The 18,468-nt window shown below is 49.8% G+C and overlaps 1 protein-coding gene across 4 annotated transcripts; it reads right to left on the bottom strand.

The window, feature by feature from the left end:
• Positions 1–455: 455 nt before the first annotated feature.
• Positions 456–17,970, bottom strand: LMAN2L (lectin, mannose binding 2 like). 4 transcript variants are annotated; one of them, XM_077304952.1, is made up of 9 exons: positions 17,725–17,970; positions 16,905–17,023; positions 13,101–13,218; positions 12,417–12,499; positions 9,769–9,801; positions 6,403–6,564; positions 6,164–6,278; positions 5,771–5,890; positions 456–4,873 (listed from the first exon to the last, which is right to left on the bottom strand). In XM_077304952.1, the coding sequence occupies exons 1-9, from the start codon at positions 17,951–17,953 to the stop codon at positions 4,731–4,733; spliced, it is 1,122 nt and encodes a 373-aa protein (XP_077161067.1). In that variant the 5' UTR covers positions 17,954–17,970; the 3' UTR covers positions 456–4,730. The 4 variants fall into 4 exon arrangements, with proteins under 4 accessions (XP_077161067.1, XP_077161068.1, XP_077161069.1 ...); XM_077304953.1 differs by lacking the exon at positions 9,769–9,801; XM_077304954.1 differs by lacking the exon at positions 12,417–12,499 and having other exon boundaries at positions 17,725–17,847.
• Between the last annotated feature and the right edge of the window lie 498 nt (positions 17,971–18,468).

The raw sequence follows: 18,468 nt of genomic DNA, 5'->3' as shown, positions 1-18,468 counted from the left end.
GGTCCGCTTCACGAGTTCCACAATTACTTCAAACAAGGTGCCACCTCCCGTCATGCACTTGGTCATTAATAGAGCACCCCCCCCCCCCTGCTTTTTAAGGCATACCCAGTAATATTACAGCATAGTTGCACTGCTGGTGGGGGGCTTGCTTTGTAATGGGTGAAATGACGGGAGAGGCTGAGCATTGAACCTGGAACCTTCTGCATGGCAAACAGATGCTCTGTCCAAACCACGGCCCCTGCTCAAGGGACAATAGGAATCCCTTTGGGGTGATGGTGCAGAGGGGCCACTCGCATAACCTTGTACCATTGTGCTATAGAGAGGAAGCCTCCTTCCCCAGGCAATAGAGCAGGCATCAAGGGATCAGCTCCCTGTACACAACCAGCTGTTAATAAAATCAGACCCTTTTGCCCAGATTAAATAAAAACCAACCATCTGGAAGGCAAGGAAGACACTTTGGCATTTGTGCATGTTTATTTCAAGACACAAAATTCCGTGTACAGAAAGGGGGAAGAACAAAGGCAGAAGCACAGACAAGGCTCTGAAGCAATCAGGCAAAACCAGAAGAGATTCTTTGAAAGTGATGGTGCTTCCAGGCTGCAATATTGCTTTGTCATCGAGTAGAAAAAAGGGCAAACATTGCCAGAAAGAAACAGAACCATCCTACCGTAGCAACAAGCCTAGAAGCCTCAGTGCTGCTTAAGACTGAACACGGTAAATGGCTATGGCCACATCTGAGACTGACATAGTCATGATAGGACACTCCTGTGGTTTTTAGCTACTGGAGCCACTCCTGCAAGGAGGCATCCCCTGAGACTTAAGGGCCAATCTGTCCCTCAGCAGAAGAGCAGATGGTCCCAGCCAGGAATGAAACACAAGGGATCGATCAGCACTGCTAGGGGCAGCCTTAGTTGAGTCATTCAAAGGCCAAGATGAAAGGCTAGAAACACTTCTTCCCTTGGAACCTATGTGAATGGATAAGTCTGCCTTCCATTCAGCACAACCACTGGGCCATCTAGCTCAATCCCATCATTCATGGCTGGCAGATGTTGACCAAACCCTCCGGCAGAAAACCTTCCCATTATTGCTACCTGGGAACATTAAGGAATGAGTTTCTTAAATGCAAAGCCTGTGCAACTCCAGGTTGGCAAATTCTTGAAGATTTGGGGTGGATGCTCAGGAGGGACCCAGCAGGGATATAATGCCATGAAGACCAGCCTGCAAAGCTGCCACTTTCTCCAGGGAATGTGATCTCTGTAGTCAGGAGCTCAGCTGGAATTCCAGGAGGCCTCCAGGGCCCACCTGGAAGTTGGCAACCCAACCCTATGCACCTCCACAAAGCTGATGCAGTTTATGTAATCCTACCTTCATGGTCCTGCATCAAAGACTTAGCGTCTTGTGGAAGCAGGCAGTTTTCCTGTCCTCCTTCCTGCTGGAAACAGACCTCTAGGGCAGGGGTAGTCAACCTGCAGTCCTCCAGATGTGGCAGTGGCTCATGGGAATTGTAGTCCATGGACATCTGGAGGATCACAGGTTGACTACCCCTGCTCTAGGGAACCAGAAGCTCTTGCTCCATGAGCCCAGGAGAAAGACTGCTGGCCAGTACCAAAGCAAGAGCACACCAGAGGCACCAGTGTGTGGTCATCTGCCTTATTTCAAGCTGCAGGAGGGCAAAGAGCAGGGATTTGCCATTTGCCAAGCCCCACTGAGGCTGCATGTAGCCCTGGCAGACTGCTGTTTTACTACCTACCGAGTACCAACTACCAAGGCAACACAGGGCAGAGTCACCACCAGCTACCACCATGAAACAGTGGGGGAATGACACAAATCTTTCTTTATTTAGAAGCCACTGAACAAGGGGCTTGTGAAATACATATCACTCTATACAGAAGTCTAACATTTTGGAAAAGTAGTTTGTGTCTTCAAGTTAGAAACACTTAATGGGGGGAGGGGGCATGCACAGATGAAGGGCACAGCTCCTGCTGGTGACAAAGGACAAATGACCATCACAACCAGTACTTTCCCCCCCCCCTCCTCCTGCCAGAGAAGAACCTACATCCCTAGAAAGCATGGAATTGTGCCCTCATGCTGCCTGTCCCAGGTATTCTGGGGTATGCTGGTATTCTGAGGTATGTTGCCACCCAACAGGTCTTTCTGACCCAGAACAAATTGTCTGGTCCTTTCCACAAATCTTCAGCATCAGTCTTGGAGCCTCTGAGCTTCTGCCTCACCCTTCAGTCCTACTACCCCTCTGAGTTTTAAAATACCCCATCTATGGCTATCATCTGAAAGGCCTCTGGAATTTGATACAACACACACAGCAGCTGGAAAGGGTACCATCCAAACAGGCTGGTTCTCACCCAGGACCAGCACCCTGGCAGGGACAGCCATTTCCAGGGTTTTGGGGTCATCTGAATCAGTCCTGCGGCTTCTGTCGCTCCTCCAAACGTTGAATGTTCTGTTCAAATTGTATTTCAAAAAGGATGTTGCAAGTTACGATCCTGGCAAGTGTAAAAGGACAGTAGTTTGTTGCACAGCAAAGACGAGCCACAAGAAAAGCACACATTTGCAGCCATCAAAACATCTCTTCCCCTTTGACAGTTTTTCTGGGATCAAGGCTAAAGGGGACTGAAATGCCTGGACGGCCAAGCAGCCGGGATTAGCCCTGTGAACAGCCCCGGAACAGCTGCCGTGTGCTGGACCAGCTTCATTCAATGGCACCATTGCACGGCCAAACCCTGAAGGCTACACAGCATCTTGGTCTTATCATTCTCAGTATGTGACTGCTGACTGGCTGGGATGACTCCGCGAAAGACAGCAATGCCACCGCTAGGAAAGGCAGTGCCAAAGGAGGGGAACAGAGGAACGAGGAATTTTGTTTTTTTAAATCACAGGGTTCTGAGGAAGCTTCCTTTGATAAACCTAAAAAATAAAAGAATCACAAGAAGCTTTGTGCACAAGCCCCCCTTCAAACATATTGCCCTCACTGAACATGACCTTTTTAAGAACTCATGACATTGGGGAAAGGAAGGCGGGGTTGCTAAGGTAGCATGTTGTAGCCCAGGGATCAGAGGGCGAGGAGAGGCTGCAGAGCAACGATGGGCTACGCTCCTCTGAATCAGCTCAGCTCGGCCCTCCTTGGACAACCACTCCTCCAGCAAACAGAAAAATGTGAAAAGTCAGTGCACGCACCTCCCACAGTAACAAGGCCAGTGACAATGGACATTTCCTTCAAACAAACTCAATTCTCACTGAGCCCCCACCCCACCCCAAATCTTGACCTAGACAAAAGGGAGACCTCATCAGAGAAAGTGTGGGCGTTGGGGAAAGGAAAGACCCTTGTAGCCACTCGGAGCTGGGGGTCTTGTAGCACCAACTGAGGGCAGGTACAGTCAAGTCCCTTCAGAGAGAGGATGAGACAGCATTGCAGTACTAAAAACACATGTTTGTCCTCAGAACAGTAGTCTGTTTTTGTTTTTTAGAGCAGTGTTCTACCTTTATAAAAAACCCTTTCATTTTGGCTTAAGCCCCTTCCGTGGAGCAACTGTGCAACTGCAGTAGATTCTGGGACCAAGGCCAGGATGCACACGGGGCACAATGGTGTGCCTGAGCTGAAAGTGCATCCCTTATAGTATTCCAGTGCTGCTTCATAAAACCAGGCAAAACTGGGGGGCACATTGAGCATTCATGATCCCTGAAGAATCACCTAGCCCTAGAGCAAAGCATCACCCCTAACCTAAGCAAGGCTCTGACCTCAGCAGGCAACAGAGGCCCTTAGTTGAGTTCCTGAGGATACCCCTGTTTAGTTACCAAAGTCACCATGATCTCAGTTATTCCTAGCAGATTAATCAAGGCTTTTTACCTTTAGAAAAAAGGGAAGGCACCTTCAGCGCCTTGGGCAAAGGCTAGCTGCCCTACCCACCTCTTATAACAATGAGAAGGCTGAAGTAAGTAAAAGAAAAACAAAACAAAAAAGGCATGGAGAGGGAAAGGAGACAAGATGCTTCTATTTCTGCAGGCTGATAAGGGGAAGGAGTTACAGCCATCAGTTAACCAGGCCAGCATCCTTCCTTCCCCTGTTCTAACAGGCAGCACAAGGAATATTTGGGTGGTGGATCAGAGAACAGTGGTCACTATTCCTTACAGCTATAGGCTATGAGGTTTCCTAGGCAAGGCAGGGACTTGCCCAAGCTGCTACTAAAAAGGAGCCCGCAGCAAGACATCCAGACCAAGTGGCCCAGTTCCCCCCCCCCACAGCTCACCAAGCACCGCCATCTTGCCCCCTGCCAAACCCACGCTCCTGGTTCCCAACCGTAAAAGCGTCTCCATAGGGGGGGTAAAGCAGCTGTAACCAACCGTGGGCCCCACTGGCTGACAGTCTCCTGCCCTACCCACAGTGACACAGAAGTTCATTTCACATCACATGATCAAGGATACGTTAATACCCTCCGAGTCCTGTAGAAATGCCGGGGCTGTAAGCTCAGCTTGGAAAAAGACAAAGTGGAAAGGGCAGGTAGAACTCCTTCCCCAACGGTGAGCCCAACAAGCAGGTCCTCAAGCCAAAAGTCAATCCCATTACACATTTTCAAGATCCAGGTGGACTGAAGTCTTGGTGGCAGGGCTAGGGAAGGATGCTCCTTGTAGTCTAGCTGCCCCTGCATCTGCTACCACCACTGCCGATGCCACCAGCAGTAGTCTAGAAGGCAAAACCCCTGGAGGATGTTTCACGATCAGTAGAAGTGCTTCCGGCTCTGTTCCTGCCATTTGTTGTAGACAATAATTCCGATGACAATGGCAAAGACCAAGGCAACCAGCGAGAAGAAGACAATCAAGAACAGAGCAAGGCCACTCAGTGGTTCCAGTGGAGCCTCCACTGTAGAGGACAGAAAGAGGTCACATGCAGGCGCTCAAACACAAAAGCTATCATAAACCACCTCCTTGTTTGCAAATTCCATGTCTCAAAGAATTCCACAGTGGGATGACTAGTTGAATCAAGGATTACTAGTAAGCTAAAATAGAGTCCCATGTTCAGAGATAGGAGACCTCAGAGTACCAGGTCGCTGGGACAAAACAAGGAAAAGCCACTGTGTCATACCCTGTTTGCAAGGCCCTTGAAGTATCTGGCTACCCCCCTGTTAGAAACTGGATGCTGGAACACCGTAACCCTTGGCCTGAAATATGAAAAGGGTTGGCTCCCTGGTGGAGTTGTGAGATGGCAGCGACTGCATGGAAATACATGTGACATTTTTGCAACCAATCTGGATATTGTGCAGCCGCAGCAGCATAGCCTCCCAGCAACCCATTCCAAAAGAGGGTGGGGCTTTGGCAGGCCATCCCGCAACTACAGAGCTGAAGGGGAAGAGGAAGCAGATCGCTTGGATGGGGTCAACTGGTCTTTTACGGGTGCCAGCTTGGCAAGGAGTCAAGACTGAATGGAAAGGAGACACACGGCTGCTTCATCATCAGGCTCCTTGATCACAGCCCGGGGAAGGGAATCCCAAATTGCTACAGGAGCTCATGTGTGCAAATGTTCCCTGGATCTCCAACTGCCATCATTGAAGGAGACCCTTGCGATGACTGAGCAGAAATTAACCTCCCCAACTCAGGCCCACAAGCAGATTTCAGCCGAAAGAAGCTTCTACAATGGGGATCTTCCACTCCAAAGGACACAAGCGCCCTGCAAGCCATCCCCATCAATCTACACTGCGAATAATCCTCTTCCCGCAACTCCCCCCCAGGAACCCCCCTTCCCAGTTTCAGGCCAACTTACTTCCAGGCAGTTTCATGTTCTCCACAATGGGAAGAAAGACCTCTTTGTCCCGTTGTTCCTCTTCTGGTGTCCGTTCAACAGTCAGCTGGTACAGCTTCAGGGAAATGATGTCATGGTTATCTGGGGGGAAACAACAAAGAGCTTTGGGTTCAGGGCCCTTGGCGGGCCTTTTGTTGTTCAAGCTGGTGTTGGAGTCTTTCAACCTGGGAATTAAAATGCCAGATTTTAAAAAAACAGCTGGCCTTGCTTCTCCTACAGCTGAGCAATAACTGGGCAGCAGAAGTTGGCCCCCTGATCTGCACATGGCGGGGAGGTCTCAATGCCCACTCAATATAAAGCAGGTGGACTGATGCGTGCAAGTGCAAATTTAGCTTGCCTTAAAAGCCGCCGTACCTGACAGGTCTCCTGTGACAGAAGATACTCCAAAGTAATATCCTCGTGGGAAACGGACCCCCGGGATGTCGATGCAGTCTCTCCACTCATGCTTACCGTCGATGTCGAGCAAGATCTGAAACACAGGAGATGTTTATCCAGGCAAATCTACTACTTAAGTCCTCTCCAGGGTTGCACAAGGGGAATGCTGGGACAGGGGTGGGGGGTGGGCAACAGGGCCAAAGGAAAGAGAAACTCACGGTAAGCCTCCTCTTCACATAGCGGATGACCAGGAAAGTGTCGTGGTTGAGGTTGCGCACCATTGCCGTGCACCCGCCCAGTTCTGTGGGCCTCCCGTCCCTGTCGTGGTCGTAGGCTAGAGAGCCGTTGCTCACCATGGCGGAGACATAAGGGAACACACGCTGAAGAGGAGATGGGATCGCAGGTCAGGTAGCGGCTGCTTTTCACATTGCCTCTCAAGAGCCAGGTGTTTCGTGCGGGCAATAAAAGGGGAAGGCACATGCAGGGAGTCCAGGGCTACAGACTGGATGGACAGCAAGCGTGGCAGCTACTATTCTGCCGAGTATCTCAGCCAGAGATCGTCTTCTAGAAGCGATATCACCGCAAGTGTATATCCCGGGGACTTGCATCAGGGGTAGTCAAACTGCGGCCCTCCAGATGTCCATGGACTACAATTCCCAGGAGCCCTTGCCAGCATTCGCTGGCGAATGCTGGCAAGGGCTCCTGGGAATTGTAGTCCATGGACATCTGGAGGGCCGCAGTTTGACTACCCCTGACTTGCATCAAGGGGGCCCAGCTTCTATTGATGGGATAGGGGGGTAATGCTGTGAATTTCGTGGCAAAAACTAGACTCCTCCTTGGTGGACACATTCTCTGATCACGTAGATGCCTGGACTGATCAAGACTTCTAAAAATGCAAGTGCCTAGATGCATGGGCTCAGAATGCCTGACATCCTTGGACCAAGTTCAGTGAATTCCAATGATCATCCAGGGATACGAGACCCTAAATTCATACTGACACCCCTGGCTTCACCCCCAGTTTCTGCACCTAAACACAATTCAGCACAGGTCCGTCACTTTCAACACCATATCCAAGGGATAGTTAGCTTGTGCTTTCTCTCTCCCGTTCACATTCCTTAAAAGCAAAATATAAAGCGGGGCCGAGCTTTATATTGCACTGTGACTTTCAAGGGGCTGCATTTTATCCACAGACTGCTCCTTCCTGCTCCAGCTTATGGCCCAAGCAGGACCTCCTAGCAGCCGGTGGTTTCCCACTTTAGACTGAAAAAGCACTTTCCGCTTTAAGAGGCCTTCCGCCAGCCTAAGAGGCTCTTTTACTGGAAGGAAGTTTCTTAAGATTGAGGCTTTGCTTAGAGGGAATAAGGAAGATTCAGGCCAGTTTCGCATGGCACAACACACCCCAATTTTGAGCAATGAAGGGTGCGGCCTTTCACAAAGCCTTTGGCGGAAGCCTCCATAAAATCCCGCAAGTAGCCTGCCTTATCAGTGCCTGCCTGCCCTAGAACAACAGGTTATTTGAATGGAACAATGCTCTTAACCAAGGTTTGCCTTCTTTGGTTCTGAGGCCTCGCAACCAGAAACATGCCACCCACTCACAGGGCAAAGGAGAGCGGGAACCGTTCACACTACTTCTAGGAGGTGAAGCAGGCACACCCAGCACTGTCTTCCTGAGGTCCTAATTCAGGAGGAATAACCAAAGGAATGTGCCAGTGACCTGTGAATTCTCTCTCTCTCAATACAGATATTATCTTCTCCTTTTGTAAAAGGTTTCTGGACAGGAGGCGTTCATCCCATATTATATTATTTGTATATCCACTGCAGCTCTTGAACAAGCCTTCAAAATGTAGCCCCAGGTTAGTTTCCTAGAAATTCATTATCCATTCAACAAAATGTTTATAGCAGCTGAAAAGATGTATTTGGAATGACCCAAGCAAGTGTCTGAAGTTGGGGAAAGGGGTAAGTGAGAATTCCATGACCAGGAGGAAGTGCTTCTGTGCTTCGCATCTTCCCCTCTTCTCAAAACTAGCAAAGGCAGGACTATACGGAACAGCAGGGGAGGGACACACTATCCAAGGGGGCGTGCATAGTACAAGTGGTAGAATTAACCCTCTCTGACACAGGATACAAGAACTGCTGCACGAGCTCAGACTAATCCAGCATCCTGGTTCCAACAGCAGCTAACAGTGCTCATGCAGAAAGACCAGAAGCAGCATGTGAAGACAGCAGCCTGCCCCATGCATGTGCATCCCCTCCGCCCACACATGCAGCTGCTATGAACCTGGAGACTCTCGTTACCACAGCTAGCAGAAGCAGCCACTGACAGGCCTTCCACACACACAGCCCAACCCTGTTTCAAAGCCAGGTAAGTAAAGGCCACCGCCACATCTCTTGGCAGCAAGTTCTAAGCGTTGTGGGTGCAAGTCGGTTCTTGCCCCGCCTTCACCAACTGCCCACTAATGTCACTGGCTGGCACAGCCATTCTAATGTCATAAGACAGGGGTAGTCAAACTGCGGCCCTCCAGATGTCCATGGACTACAATTCCCAGGAGCCCTTGCCAGCATTCGCTGGCGAATGCTGGCAAGGGCTCCTGGGAATTGTAGTCCATGGACATCTGGAGGGCCGCAGTTTGACTACCCCTGTCATAAGAGATGGAGAAAGCCCTCTCCACCTGCCAGGCAGTTCAGGTTACACTGGAGCAGCCAAAGCAAGGTAGGATGGAAAAGGAAGCTCCTGGACAAGTGAGAATGGCCCAGACAGGGACCTACATGGACTCACAGCTAAACAAAAGCCATGGAATTTTTTAATTAAGTCCAACCCTCCACCGCTCCTCCAAAAAAAAAAAAAAAAAAAAAGATCCTGTGTGCAAGCATCAGATTTCTCCAAAACTCTTCCACAGGCTGGATGCTAAGCCAACAAAAGAGATGAAGTTCACTCAGCAGCCGGTTGCAGCTCTGGCACACTGGGAAGAAGGCTTGAAAAAATGGGAGGCTGTCCAGTTGAAAACATGACAACCAATAGCTGGCCAGATGTTTCACAGAGGCCAAACAGAACTTGTGAGGCTGGGCAGAAAGTTATTTCTCCGTGCAGAATGCATGTCACCATGTCAGGCTCTTAGCCCACTCATGAGGTCCCAAGCAAAGGAGCAGGAAGGAAACTGTAGGCCAAAGAGATGCTTCTGCTTTAACTGGTCTACATTGGATTTATGGAATCTCCACGGTTTATAGATGAAGAAATGTGGCATGGAGCCTGGCTTACTCAGGGACGCACGGGCAATCTCTGGCTGAGGTGAGGGATTTGAATCTTGGTTCCACAGGACAGACAGGAACACTCAAAGAAAGCGACAAACAAGCAGGAGGAACACACAAGGTAACTCTAAAGTGAAGCAGCCAAAACAAGGTAGGATGGAGGAGGAAGCCCCTGAACAGGCGAGAATGACCCAGCCAGGGACCTACAATTTAACTAGTCTCCTGCTGGCTTCCAAACAATGCAGTTCCCTCATCCCCATCCCAGGTCTGCAACTCAGCTGGAGAGGAGGAGGTTGCTAGAAGCTGAAAACAAGACTAGGGGAACATCTTCCAAGTACCTGGTTTCCCGAGGAATACCTCCTCTTCTGGGCCTGAGGATCCAGAACGGTTATTGCAAAGCAAAAAAGAAGGAGCACAGAAGCGAGAGACAGTCACCCAACAGGCAATTTAGTATCCATCTGTAAACTGGGACAGAAGACTTCACCCGGCCACCCAGATGGAAATGCCAGTTTTGCCCTTCCCCCTGGGGAGTGAGGCTCATCATGGGAAGCGGCCTTGCAATTCCATCATACATTTAGAGGGGGGGGGACACACGTGTCAACCAAGTTGTGGGTAAGGGGACACCCCAACACGTCTGGTGAATAGAAAGAGTGACATACATAGACCGAGGGACAAAGAAGAGGGCCAAGGACCACAGTGTGAACTTTACCCTTGAACAAAATACACAAATGCTTCCCAGATTTCTAAATGGGTCTACACCAGGGGTAGTCAACCTGTGGTCCTCCAGATGTCCATGGACTACAATTCCCATGAGCCCCTGCCAGCAAATGCTGGCAGGAGCTCATGGGAATTGTAGTCCATGGACATCTGGAGGACCACAGGTTGACTACCCCTAGTGTAGACCACTTATAACCCACAAGGCCAAGCACTGCCCACCTGCCAGACACTGGCATGTCTTTGGAGCTCCTAGCACAGTTATTCCCCCAGTTACATACTATGAGAAAAAGACTGATTCCGTCTTTGAAAGCACCCGTGATCACACAGCATCTACCCACAGAGGCAGAAGCCCACTGCCCCTCTGCTTTGGTCAGTCAGTGCCCTTTCTGCCAGCCTTTGGGAGAGAGGTGGAAATTCTGCCACTGCAAGTACAACTAGATGTTTCAAATGTCTCTCACCCAGTACAAAGAGGCATCAGAACTGTGCATCTTTACAAACACTGGCCCATTCTCTCCCTGCTGGAACTGTTGCTCTGGACTGCCTTAATACCAGTGGGAGACACAACCAGATCAGAGATTCAAAGCAGCATGGCAGGTGAGCGTCGGGGGGGGGGGGGTTAGGGACAGGAGATGTACCTTCTAAAACTAAACTTTTTCAGTTGCAAAACCAAAGTGTTCCTCCAATTTTAGTAGATAAAATGAGGGGAAACCACTTCACTATCCGAAGATCGGGACGACATAGCCAGCAGTGCTTCTGACCCTGGGCCTGTGGAGCCACACACTATGCAGGCCTCCTGTGTCCCAACCCAGTTGCTGCATTTCAGAGCTTGTTCTCAGCTGTTTCTTCTACTACTCCTTTCTCACTGATACTACCCATTATATTAGAAGAACAGTTGGTTCTTGTATGCCGCTTTTCTCTACCCGAAGGAGTCTCCAAGTGGCTTACATTCGCCTTCCCCTTCCTCTCCCCACAACAGACACTCTGTAAGGTGAGAGAGCCCTGATATTACTGCTTGGTCAGAACAGCTTTATCAGTGCTGTGATGAGCCCAAGGTCACCCAGCTGGCTGCGTGTGGAGGAGCGGGGAACCAAACCTGGTTCGCCAGATTAGAAGTGCGCACTCCTAACCACTACACCAAGCTAGCTCTCCAGCGCCCCCAGGCTATCACCGGAAACCAGTGCAAGGACTCTTTAAAGGCCTAATCCTTGAGAAAAGTTTCGCTGTTATTTATTGAAGGAAATTCACAACTTGCTTTCTGTTACTTATACATAAAGCTGGCCTGATGGATGCAACTGATCAAGTGGGCTCTGACTCAGAAGAGCTTAGGCCAGGATTAACGTTAAGACTTGAAAGAACCACTGGACTGCTGCTTTTATTTGACATTTGAAAGCACCCAAATGCCTCCAAATACAACAGCCTTCAGGAAGGTGACCATGAGCAATATTTCCATCGTTCTAGCAAACCACACAACTCTTCCTGACAGCATTTGCTTGAAATAGCAAAGGAGCAGGAATTACAGAGCCCAGCCCAGAGATTTCATTGCTTCCCGCAAGTTAGCTCGGGTCACTGTTTCAAGACAAAAAAGGCAAAGTTGCACATAGAACAAGCGAAATCCACCCTGCTTTAGCATAAAGACGGAATTCTCAGCATTCTGGTTGCAATGTTTTAAGGCAGACCAGGCCCTCGACAAAGCTCCCCATTTGGTAAGCAAAGGGCTAAACTTAAAATTGTAAGGTTATTGCTAACCAACTTAGCAGTCCGTTGATTATTTTGTTTTGGATTTCATGAAGCTTTCCCCCTCAGTCCTCATACAAAGCCAAGAGCAGGACTGCTCTGACATCCAAGTACAAGGCAAATCCTCAGTTAGTTTACAGAGGCAGCAAAGTCTCGTGGCGACCTTCCTGGTAAACTGGATCAGAAATGGTGAAGTTCAGGCAAAGGTTTGCTGCTTGATCCAGCTGACTGGATAAATCAGCCCTCCGGTGTATCACTGCAAGGGCTGCTGGGAATCTGCTTTCTTTCTGGTATGGTAGGCTGAAGACTGACAGATTTTGGGTACAGGGTGTGAGAAACGCTTTCTTTGCCAATTTATCCAGTGTTACAGTATTCTTGCAGACCTTCCAGTTCTAAAAGCCAAGCAGGTGCCGTGCCCTAACCAATCCCCTCCACCTCACTGCAACAGAGGGACAAGGACATCAACCAGGCATGCCCCCCACCCCTCCCACCCAATTCCCCCGCTGCTTGTGGAGCTACTCCAAGGTCACCTTACCTCCTGTTGCTTCTCCTCATTTGGGTAGGTGTCTACAAACACTCCCAGCCCTAGAAAGTTATCCTTGCTCCCGAAGACAGGCCCTAGGAACAGATTTCACTGAGTTCACAATGGGCTACCACTGGCAGCTGCTTTGAGAACCTGGTCCGAAGCCAGTGGTTCTTCACTCTGGATCCAGGGACTCTTAGGAGGTCCCTGCCCCACTTTTAGGATTCTCCAGACAACTTAACCTGAAGAGCAGCATGCCTCTTCAGCAACAGTGGCAGACTCCAAAGAAACCACCAGCCAGATGCTTACAGCTCTCCCCCATGCATGGATTCTTGGACTGCGGGCACAGAGGGAAATGCAGCAGCTCGGTTTTTAGGAATCAGCTGCTTTAAACACCCACCCACCTGTGGCTGTCCAAAGGAAGAAAGCACAGTGGTCTGCAAGGAATAAGTAAACCAGAATTCCAGTCCTCAACCAGGATGTTTAAGAACTTTTATTCCAAGCAGCTCTTCGCTTGTTCCACATCTCCCGTTACAGATGGAGGAGATGGAGCAGACCAAACAGAACTCTGCATCTATTCACAGTAATCTTCACCTCGCTAACTGAGCCCTGTGGAAGGACCAGCTCACTGCAATGCATCTGCTTGCAGAGGGTGCCTTGAGCATGGGTGTGGGAATGCACTCAGGGGCCTCTTACCCGGCTGCATGCGATCTTTTGTGTACCAGATTGCAAAGCCATCCCCGTTCAAGTTCTTCTTTCCTTGCCCGTGGATTTTGAAGTGCACTTGCATCTCCCAGTCCCGTAAGTAACAAGGCTGTCAAAAGAGAAAGGCAGAGAGAGAAAGTGAGACGGCAAGGGCGCCTTTATAAAAGCAAAAGAAATCTCTACTCCAGTCTCCTTTCTGCAAGCATGACGTGATCCTCAACCTTATTACAGATATAAAAAAATTTAAAGCATAGGGATGATTTCCATTTGCATGCTGCTTTCTCCACAATGGAAACCCAAAGCAGCTTGCAGTATTCTCCTCCCAGGCTCCAGCTTACCCCCACAGCAACAGACTGGCTGGGTAAGTTACGTTAAAAAGAGAGTGACTGGCTATGTCACATAGCAAAGGGAGGATTTGAACTCGGGTTTCCCAGATATTAACTACTACACCATGTTGACTGCAAATAAATCTGTAAAGTTTCTGTAAGGAAACTTTGAAAAATGGAGCCCAAGACAGATAAACACTTGCCTAAGAAAACCCATAAACCCCTTACACAGCCAATATCTCCCCTTCTGAGCCGGCAGCATTAGGGACATTGCAGTTAAAAAGACCTTGAGGCATCAGATGGTAAAGACACTAGCTTGGGGGTAAGCACCAGTGACCCCAAGGAGACTTTTCAAGGTGAAGATGCACAATACGGGGCTGCAAATCTACAGTGCAAGCTGAGTGGATGACTTCAGCCTAGGATGAGCTTAAGAACATAAGCAGGAACTAGCAAGGAACCACTGAGTCCTGCACTCTGCAGCCACTGGGCACTGGATGGGACTTCCAAGGGACCCTCATCTACCTTATAAGCACCCCAGGTGCAAAAATTCCCCAGCCCTGCTGGCAAATAACTCAGTGGATGCCCTCCAGAAGACGGCACAGCTGCCTGCAAATTAGCAACTGCCTGCAGAGAACGAGGCCTGATTTATTCATGACATGGGGCCAGAGCAACAGCACTTTTCTGTAGGACTTTGTACTTTGACAGCATCTTGTTTAAACAGCATGTTGTGCATGTGCTTTGCAGGGGTAGCAACTGAGCTTGCACAAAATGCTGTTTTTGCATACATACGCACAGAAGGAAGTGCTTGTGCTTCAACAAGCATTACACCAAAATCAGGCCTAAGAATTGCTCCAGGTAAGCAGACCGGGATGAACATTATAAAATGGAAGGCACAGGGCTCTTTTCAGGGCTTGCGGGTTGCCAATGTCCAACAATATCTTCCACACCAAGCGCTTCTCATTCTCTGGGCCATCAAATCCTGCTGCCCCATCCCTCGCTTTCCTTCAATCGATCACCAGCTGCCCTGCAGAGGTAAATGCCCTCTGCATCACTTGTCTTTTCAAGTTCTAACAAACAATAGCCCTGGCCTGGACAGCACAGGCAAGCAAGATGTTATCAGCAGGATGGACCCTGGGTCAGTGCTTGGATGGGAGACCACCATGGAAGTTGAAGGTCACTACATAGAGACAGGCAATGGCAAACCTCCTCAGAACATCCCTTGCCTTGAAAACCCCTGAGAGTTGCCATAAGTGACACTATGGCAAAAATATTAAAGCAAATAATAAAGCAATTGCCCTCCAGGCTTATCTCCTGGAAGCCGTGAAGCTGATCAGAGGAACCAAGCTACACACTGCACTCCTGCAATGCCTCCTGCCAACCGCTGCAGAACTCTCCTGCCAAGCGAGCTATATTTAGAATCCAAGATACAGTAATTAATCTCCATTGGCCTTATTAAGATTTCAGGGAATTGTACACATAAATAAAAACAAAGGATTAGCATTCATTTAACGAAGGAGCTCATCCACCCGAGCGTAAAGAACCAACAATAGAGCAATTAGCTGGAAATTCCAACCTGCTCACGAAGCCTGTATCCTGCCCTTCCATCTCACCATTAAGACGCCTTCTCTTTTGCCTCTCAAGGATAATTAATAGCCCCACAATGCTTCAGCCGCAAGGTGACCAAACAAGCAGGAAAAAATGTTACAGGGCATTCAGGAGAGTTGTTCAGCCACCCACCCATTCAGACAGCTCATGAATGACATACGCTTGGTTCCACCAAATCAGTCCTTATCAGCTGAGATGGTTTTCTTCTCCGAAATATGCAAGGGCAACCAGGCTGTTCATGGACACTGCTGGTTCTGAAATTAGTACAGTTTATCAAGAGAAAAACTGTGGCTGGGTAGTTCAGCCAAAATCCTTCTAGGAAGCTCACTTTCACACTGGGTTGTAAGGCATCCATGTCACATGCTCCAGGAAGAGCATTCTGAGAGTCATCATGCTCACTTGCCAAATGTGGCTAACTGAATAAGTTCAAAACCTGTCAAGATATTCAGTAACTCAAGAATCAAAATGGCTCAAGTCTCTAGCATGAGAATCAGAGCCAGACGGATACAATAGAACAGGGGTAGTCAAACGGCGGCCCTCCAGATGTCCATGGACTACAGTTCACATGAGCCCCTGCCAGCATTCGTGGGCAGGGGCTCATGGGAATTGTAATCCATGGAGATCTGGAGGGCCGCAGTTCGACTAACCCTGCAATAGAACAATTACGATTCTAACTGGTATACTGGAAAAAGCTCTGCCAAGATGCAGCCCCAAGTTAAGAAATAATTCCCCCCAGGAGGACAACTACTATCTAATCCCTGCACACACACACCCCATGCACACTCACAGCTAATATTCTTGGAAAGTGCCATCCAGTTGCAGCCCCCATGTAACAACCTCAAAGGATTTTCAAGCTAAGAGGTGGGTTTGCTGTTGCCTGTCTCTGTGTAGCAACTCTGGACTTCCATTGTAGGCTCCCATCCAAGAACTGAGGGCCAACCCTGATTAGCTTTAAAGATCTGATGGTATCAGGCTAGCTTGCTACCCTGCAGCACAACCATAATGGTGGCTCTTCACCCACACAGTCATCAACATACACATGTGACTTTTCCATACACTGTAATCAAGGGAGGGAGGGAGGGAGAACCATGCACAGCACTTTAATGTATCCTGTCCTAAATGTTGTGTATAAAGATATTAGCTTTAAAAAACCCCCCAAAAATCCACTGATGACCGTTTAAACCACCCCATCTGAAACCAAGTTTACTGTTTGCAGGGGAAATCAGATGCCCACTGAATCTGAGCTCCTCAGCATAAATCAAACACATTTGCAGAGTCCTCCAAACAGGCTTTCTTGGTGGAAGTAGAAAGTGCCTTCAAGTCACAGCCATCCAATCACAGAGTTGGAAGGTACCTCCGGGGTCATCTAGTCCAACCCCCTGTACTATGTAGGACCCCAAAGGGTTTGCCAGGCAAGAGATGTGGTCTGCCATTGCCTGCCTCTATGTAGCAACCTTGAACTTCCTTGGAGGCATCCCAGCCAAGTACTAACCACAGCTGACCCTACTTAGCTTCTAAGGTCTGATGAGATCAGCCTAGCCTGGGCCATTCACTCCATGACATGGGATTTCTTACTTACAGATCATGCACATGGCTCCTGCAACCAAAGGATCCCAAACAACCTTGTTCAGATTCACTAAGCCAGCAGACATGCTTTCCTACACATCTAACGTTCTTCATACATACATCTCATTCCCCAAAGGAACTTCAGAGTCCTAATGGGAGCAGCCCCACCCTTCACTGCCTTCATTTCACATAAGATAACATCACCACCACCAGGCAAAAAAATGTAAGCCAATTATCTTTGCTGTAATGAATTCCCAGGACCCAATGGCAGGTGAGAAAGAAGAGGCGCAAGTCTTACCACCCTGTTCCAGACAGCTCCCTGCTTGCTCTGAACATCAGGAGTAAGGCGCACGAACTGGGTCATAACCATGGCATTGCCCATGAGTTCCCACAGAGAAGAGCTGGAAGAGCCTACACCTGCATTGTGGAAGAACAGACACGTAAGGCAGAGGTCTTCCACGCATCAAAACAGTCACCAACAGTTCATCACAGACCTCAGAATGGGAGCCATAAACAATGAGGAGGGGACACAGAAACAGACTTGATTTTTGAAGGACACAGAACTGCTCCCCCCCCTTCTCCAGTATGAAAGATGGCCATGTACATTTACAAAGGAAAAGCAAAACACTTCGTTTCGAAGCAATGTTGTAATAAGCAGCCTGACTTGGGGGTCCCATCCTTCATGGCCCCAGAAGGGCAACTTGGGTGCAGAAATTCAACAGGTGAAGTTGCAGAAAGACCAGGAAGAGCTGATCTTCAAGGGCAGCGGGGCTTTGCACCTTGAAAGCGCTGCACTCACGAGAAACCCTGACCCGAATGGCTCAGGCAAGCCCGACCCTGGAAGCTAAGCAAGGTCGACCCTAGTTCGCATTTGGATGGGAGGCCACCATGCAAGGCCAGGCGCGCAATGCGAACATGAATCCACTGCGACTTGACGGCACTTCCCGCCGCACGAGCAAGACGTCCAACCCAGCGGAAGCCCTCCCACCCCGGTTGGGAGAAACGTGCAGGGCACGCAGGCACCGGTCTACCGGGGGGAACCAGAACCCGGGGTGGTGCAGAGCCCCCGACGGGCAGGCACCGGGTGGAGGGGGCGTTCCAGCCTGGCCACCGCTCACCCTGATAAGGCTTGGCGAGCGAGTGCTCCCGCTTCAGATACTCCTCCATCTGCTCGGCCGGCGCCGCCCACAGCAGAAGCTGCAGCAGGACGCCCAGCGCCGTCTCGCGCCACCGCCTGCGCCGGGATTCCGCGGCGGCGCCCCCTCCCGCCGCCATCTTGGCCCCTCCGCCAGCCAGCCGCCTCGGCCCGCTCTCCCGCCCCGAGACTGAATCGGCCGCGGCTTTCATTGGCTCGACCGTTAGGCACCGCCTACTTCCGCGTAATATGCGCTCCCGGTTGGCGGAGAGCTTTGGCCGGCAGCTCGAGGAAGGAGGGTGCAGATTTTTCAGGCTCGTCCCGCGAGGGGTTCTGGGAGCTGTGGTTCCTGGAGCGATCCCACCTTAAAGGGACGCGAGCCCGTTTTTTGTCAAGGGGCGCAAACACGGGAGAGCCCGTGGCAAGTCCACCCGCCTTTGATCTAATATGCACTGATGGCTGCCTTATTTTATTTATTCAAGTGGGCAGCCGTGTTGGTCTGAAGTAGCTCAACGAAATGTGAGTCCGATGGCACCTTTAAGTCCAATAGAGATTTAGAATCATGGAAGCACAGTGTTGGAAGGCACCTCCTGGGTCATCTAGTCCAACCCCCTGCACAATGCAGGACACTCACAACCCTAAAGCTCATCCGCTGTAACCTGCCACCCCCTTGAACCTTCACAGAATCAGCCTCTGTTTAAATATTTCCCAAGATTATTTATGTAAT

This window comes from Paroedura picta, chromosome 12, assembly GCF_049243985.1.
Source record: "Paroedura picta isolate Pp20150507F chromosome 12, Ppicta_v3.0, whole genome shotgun sequence".
Classification (NCBI taxonomy): Eukaryota; Metazoa; Chordata; class Lepidosauria; order Squamata; family Gekkonidae; genus Paroedura; species Paroedura picta.
The sequence above is the reverse complement of the archived record's forward strand: the minus strand, read 5'-3'. Positions and strand labels throughout refer to the sequence as shown.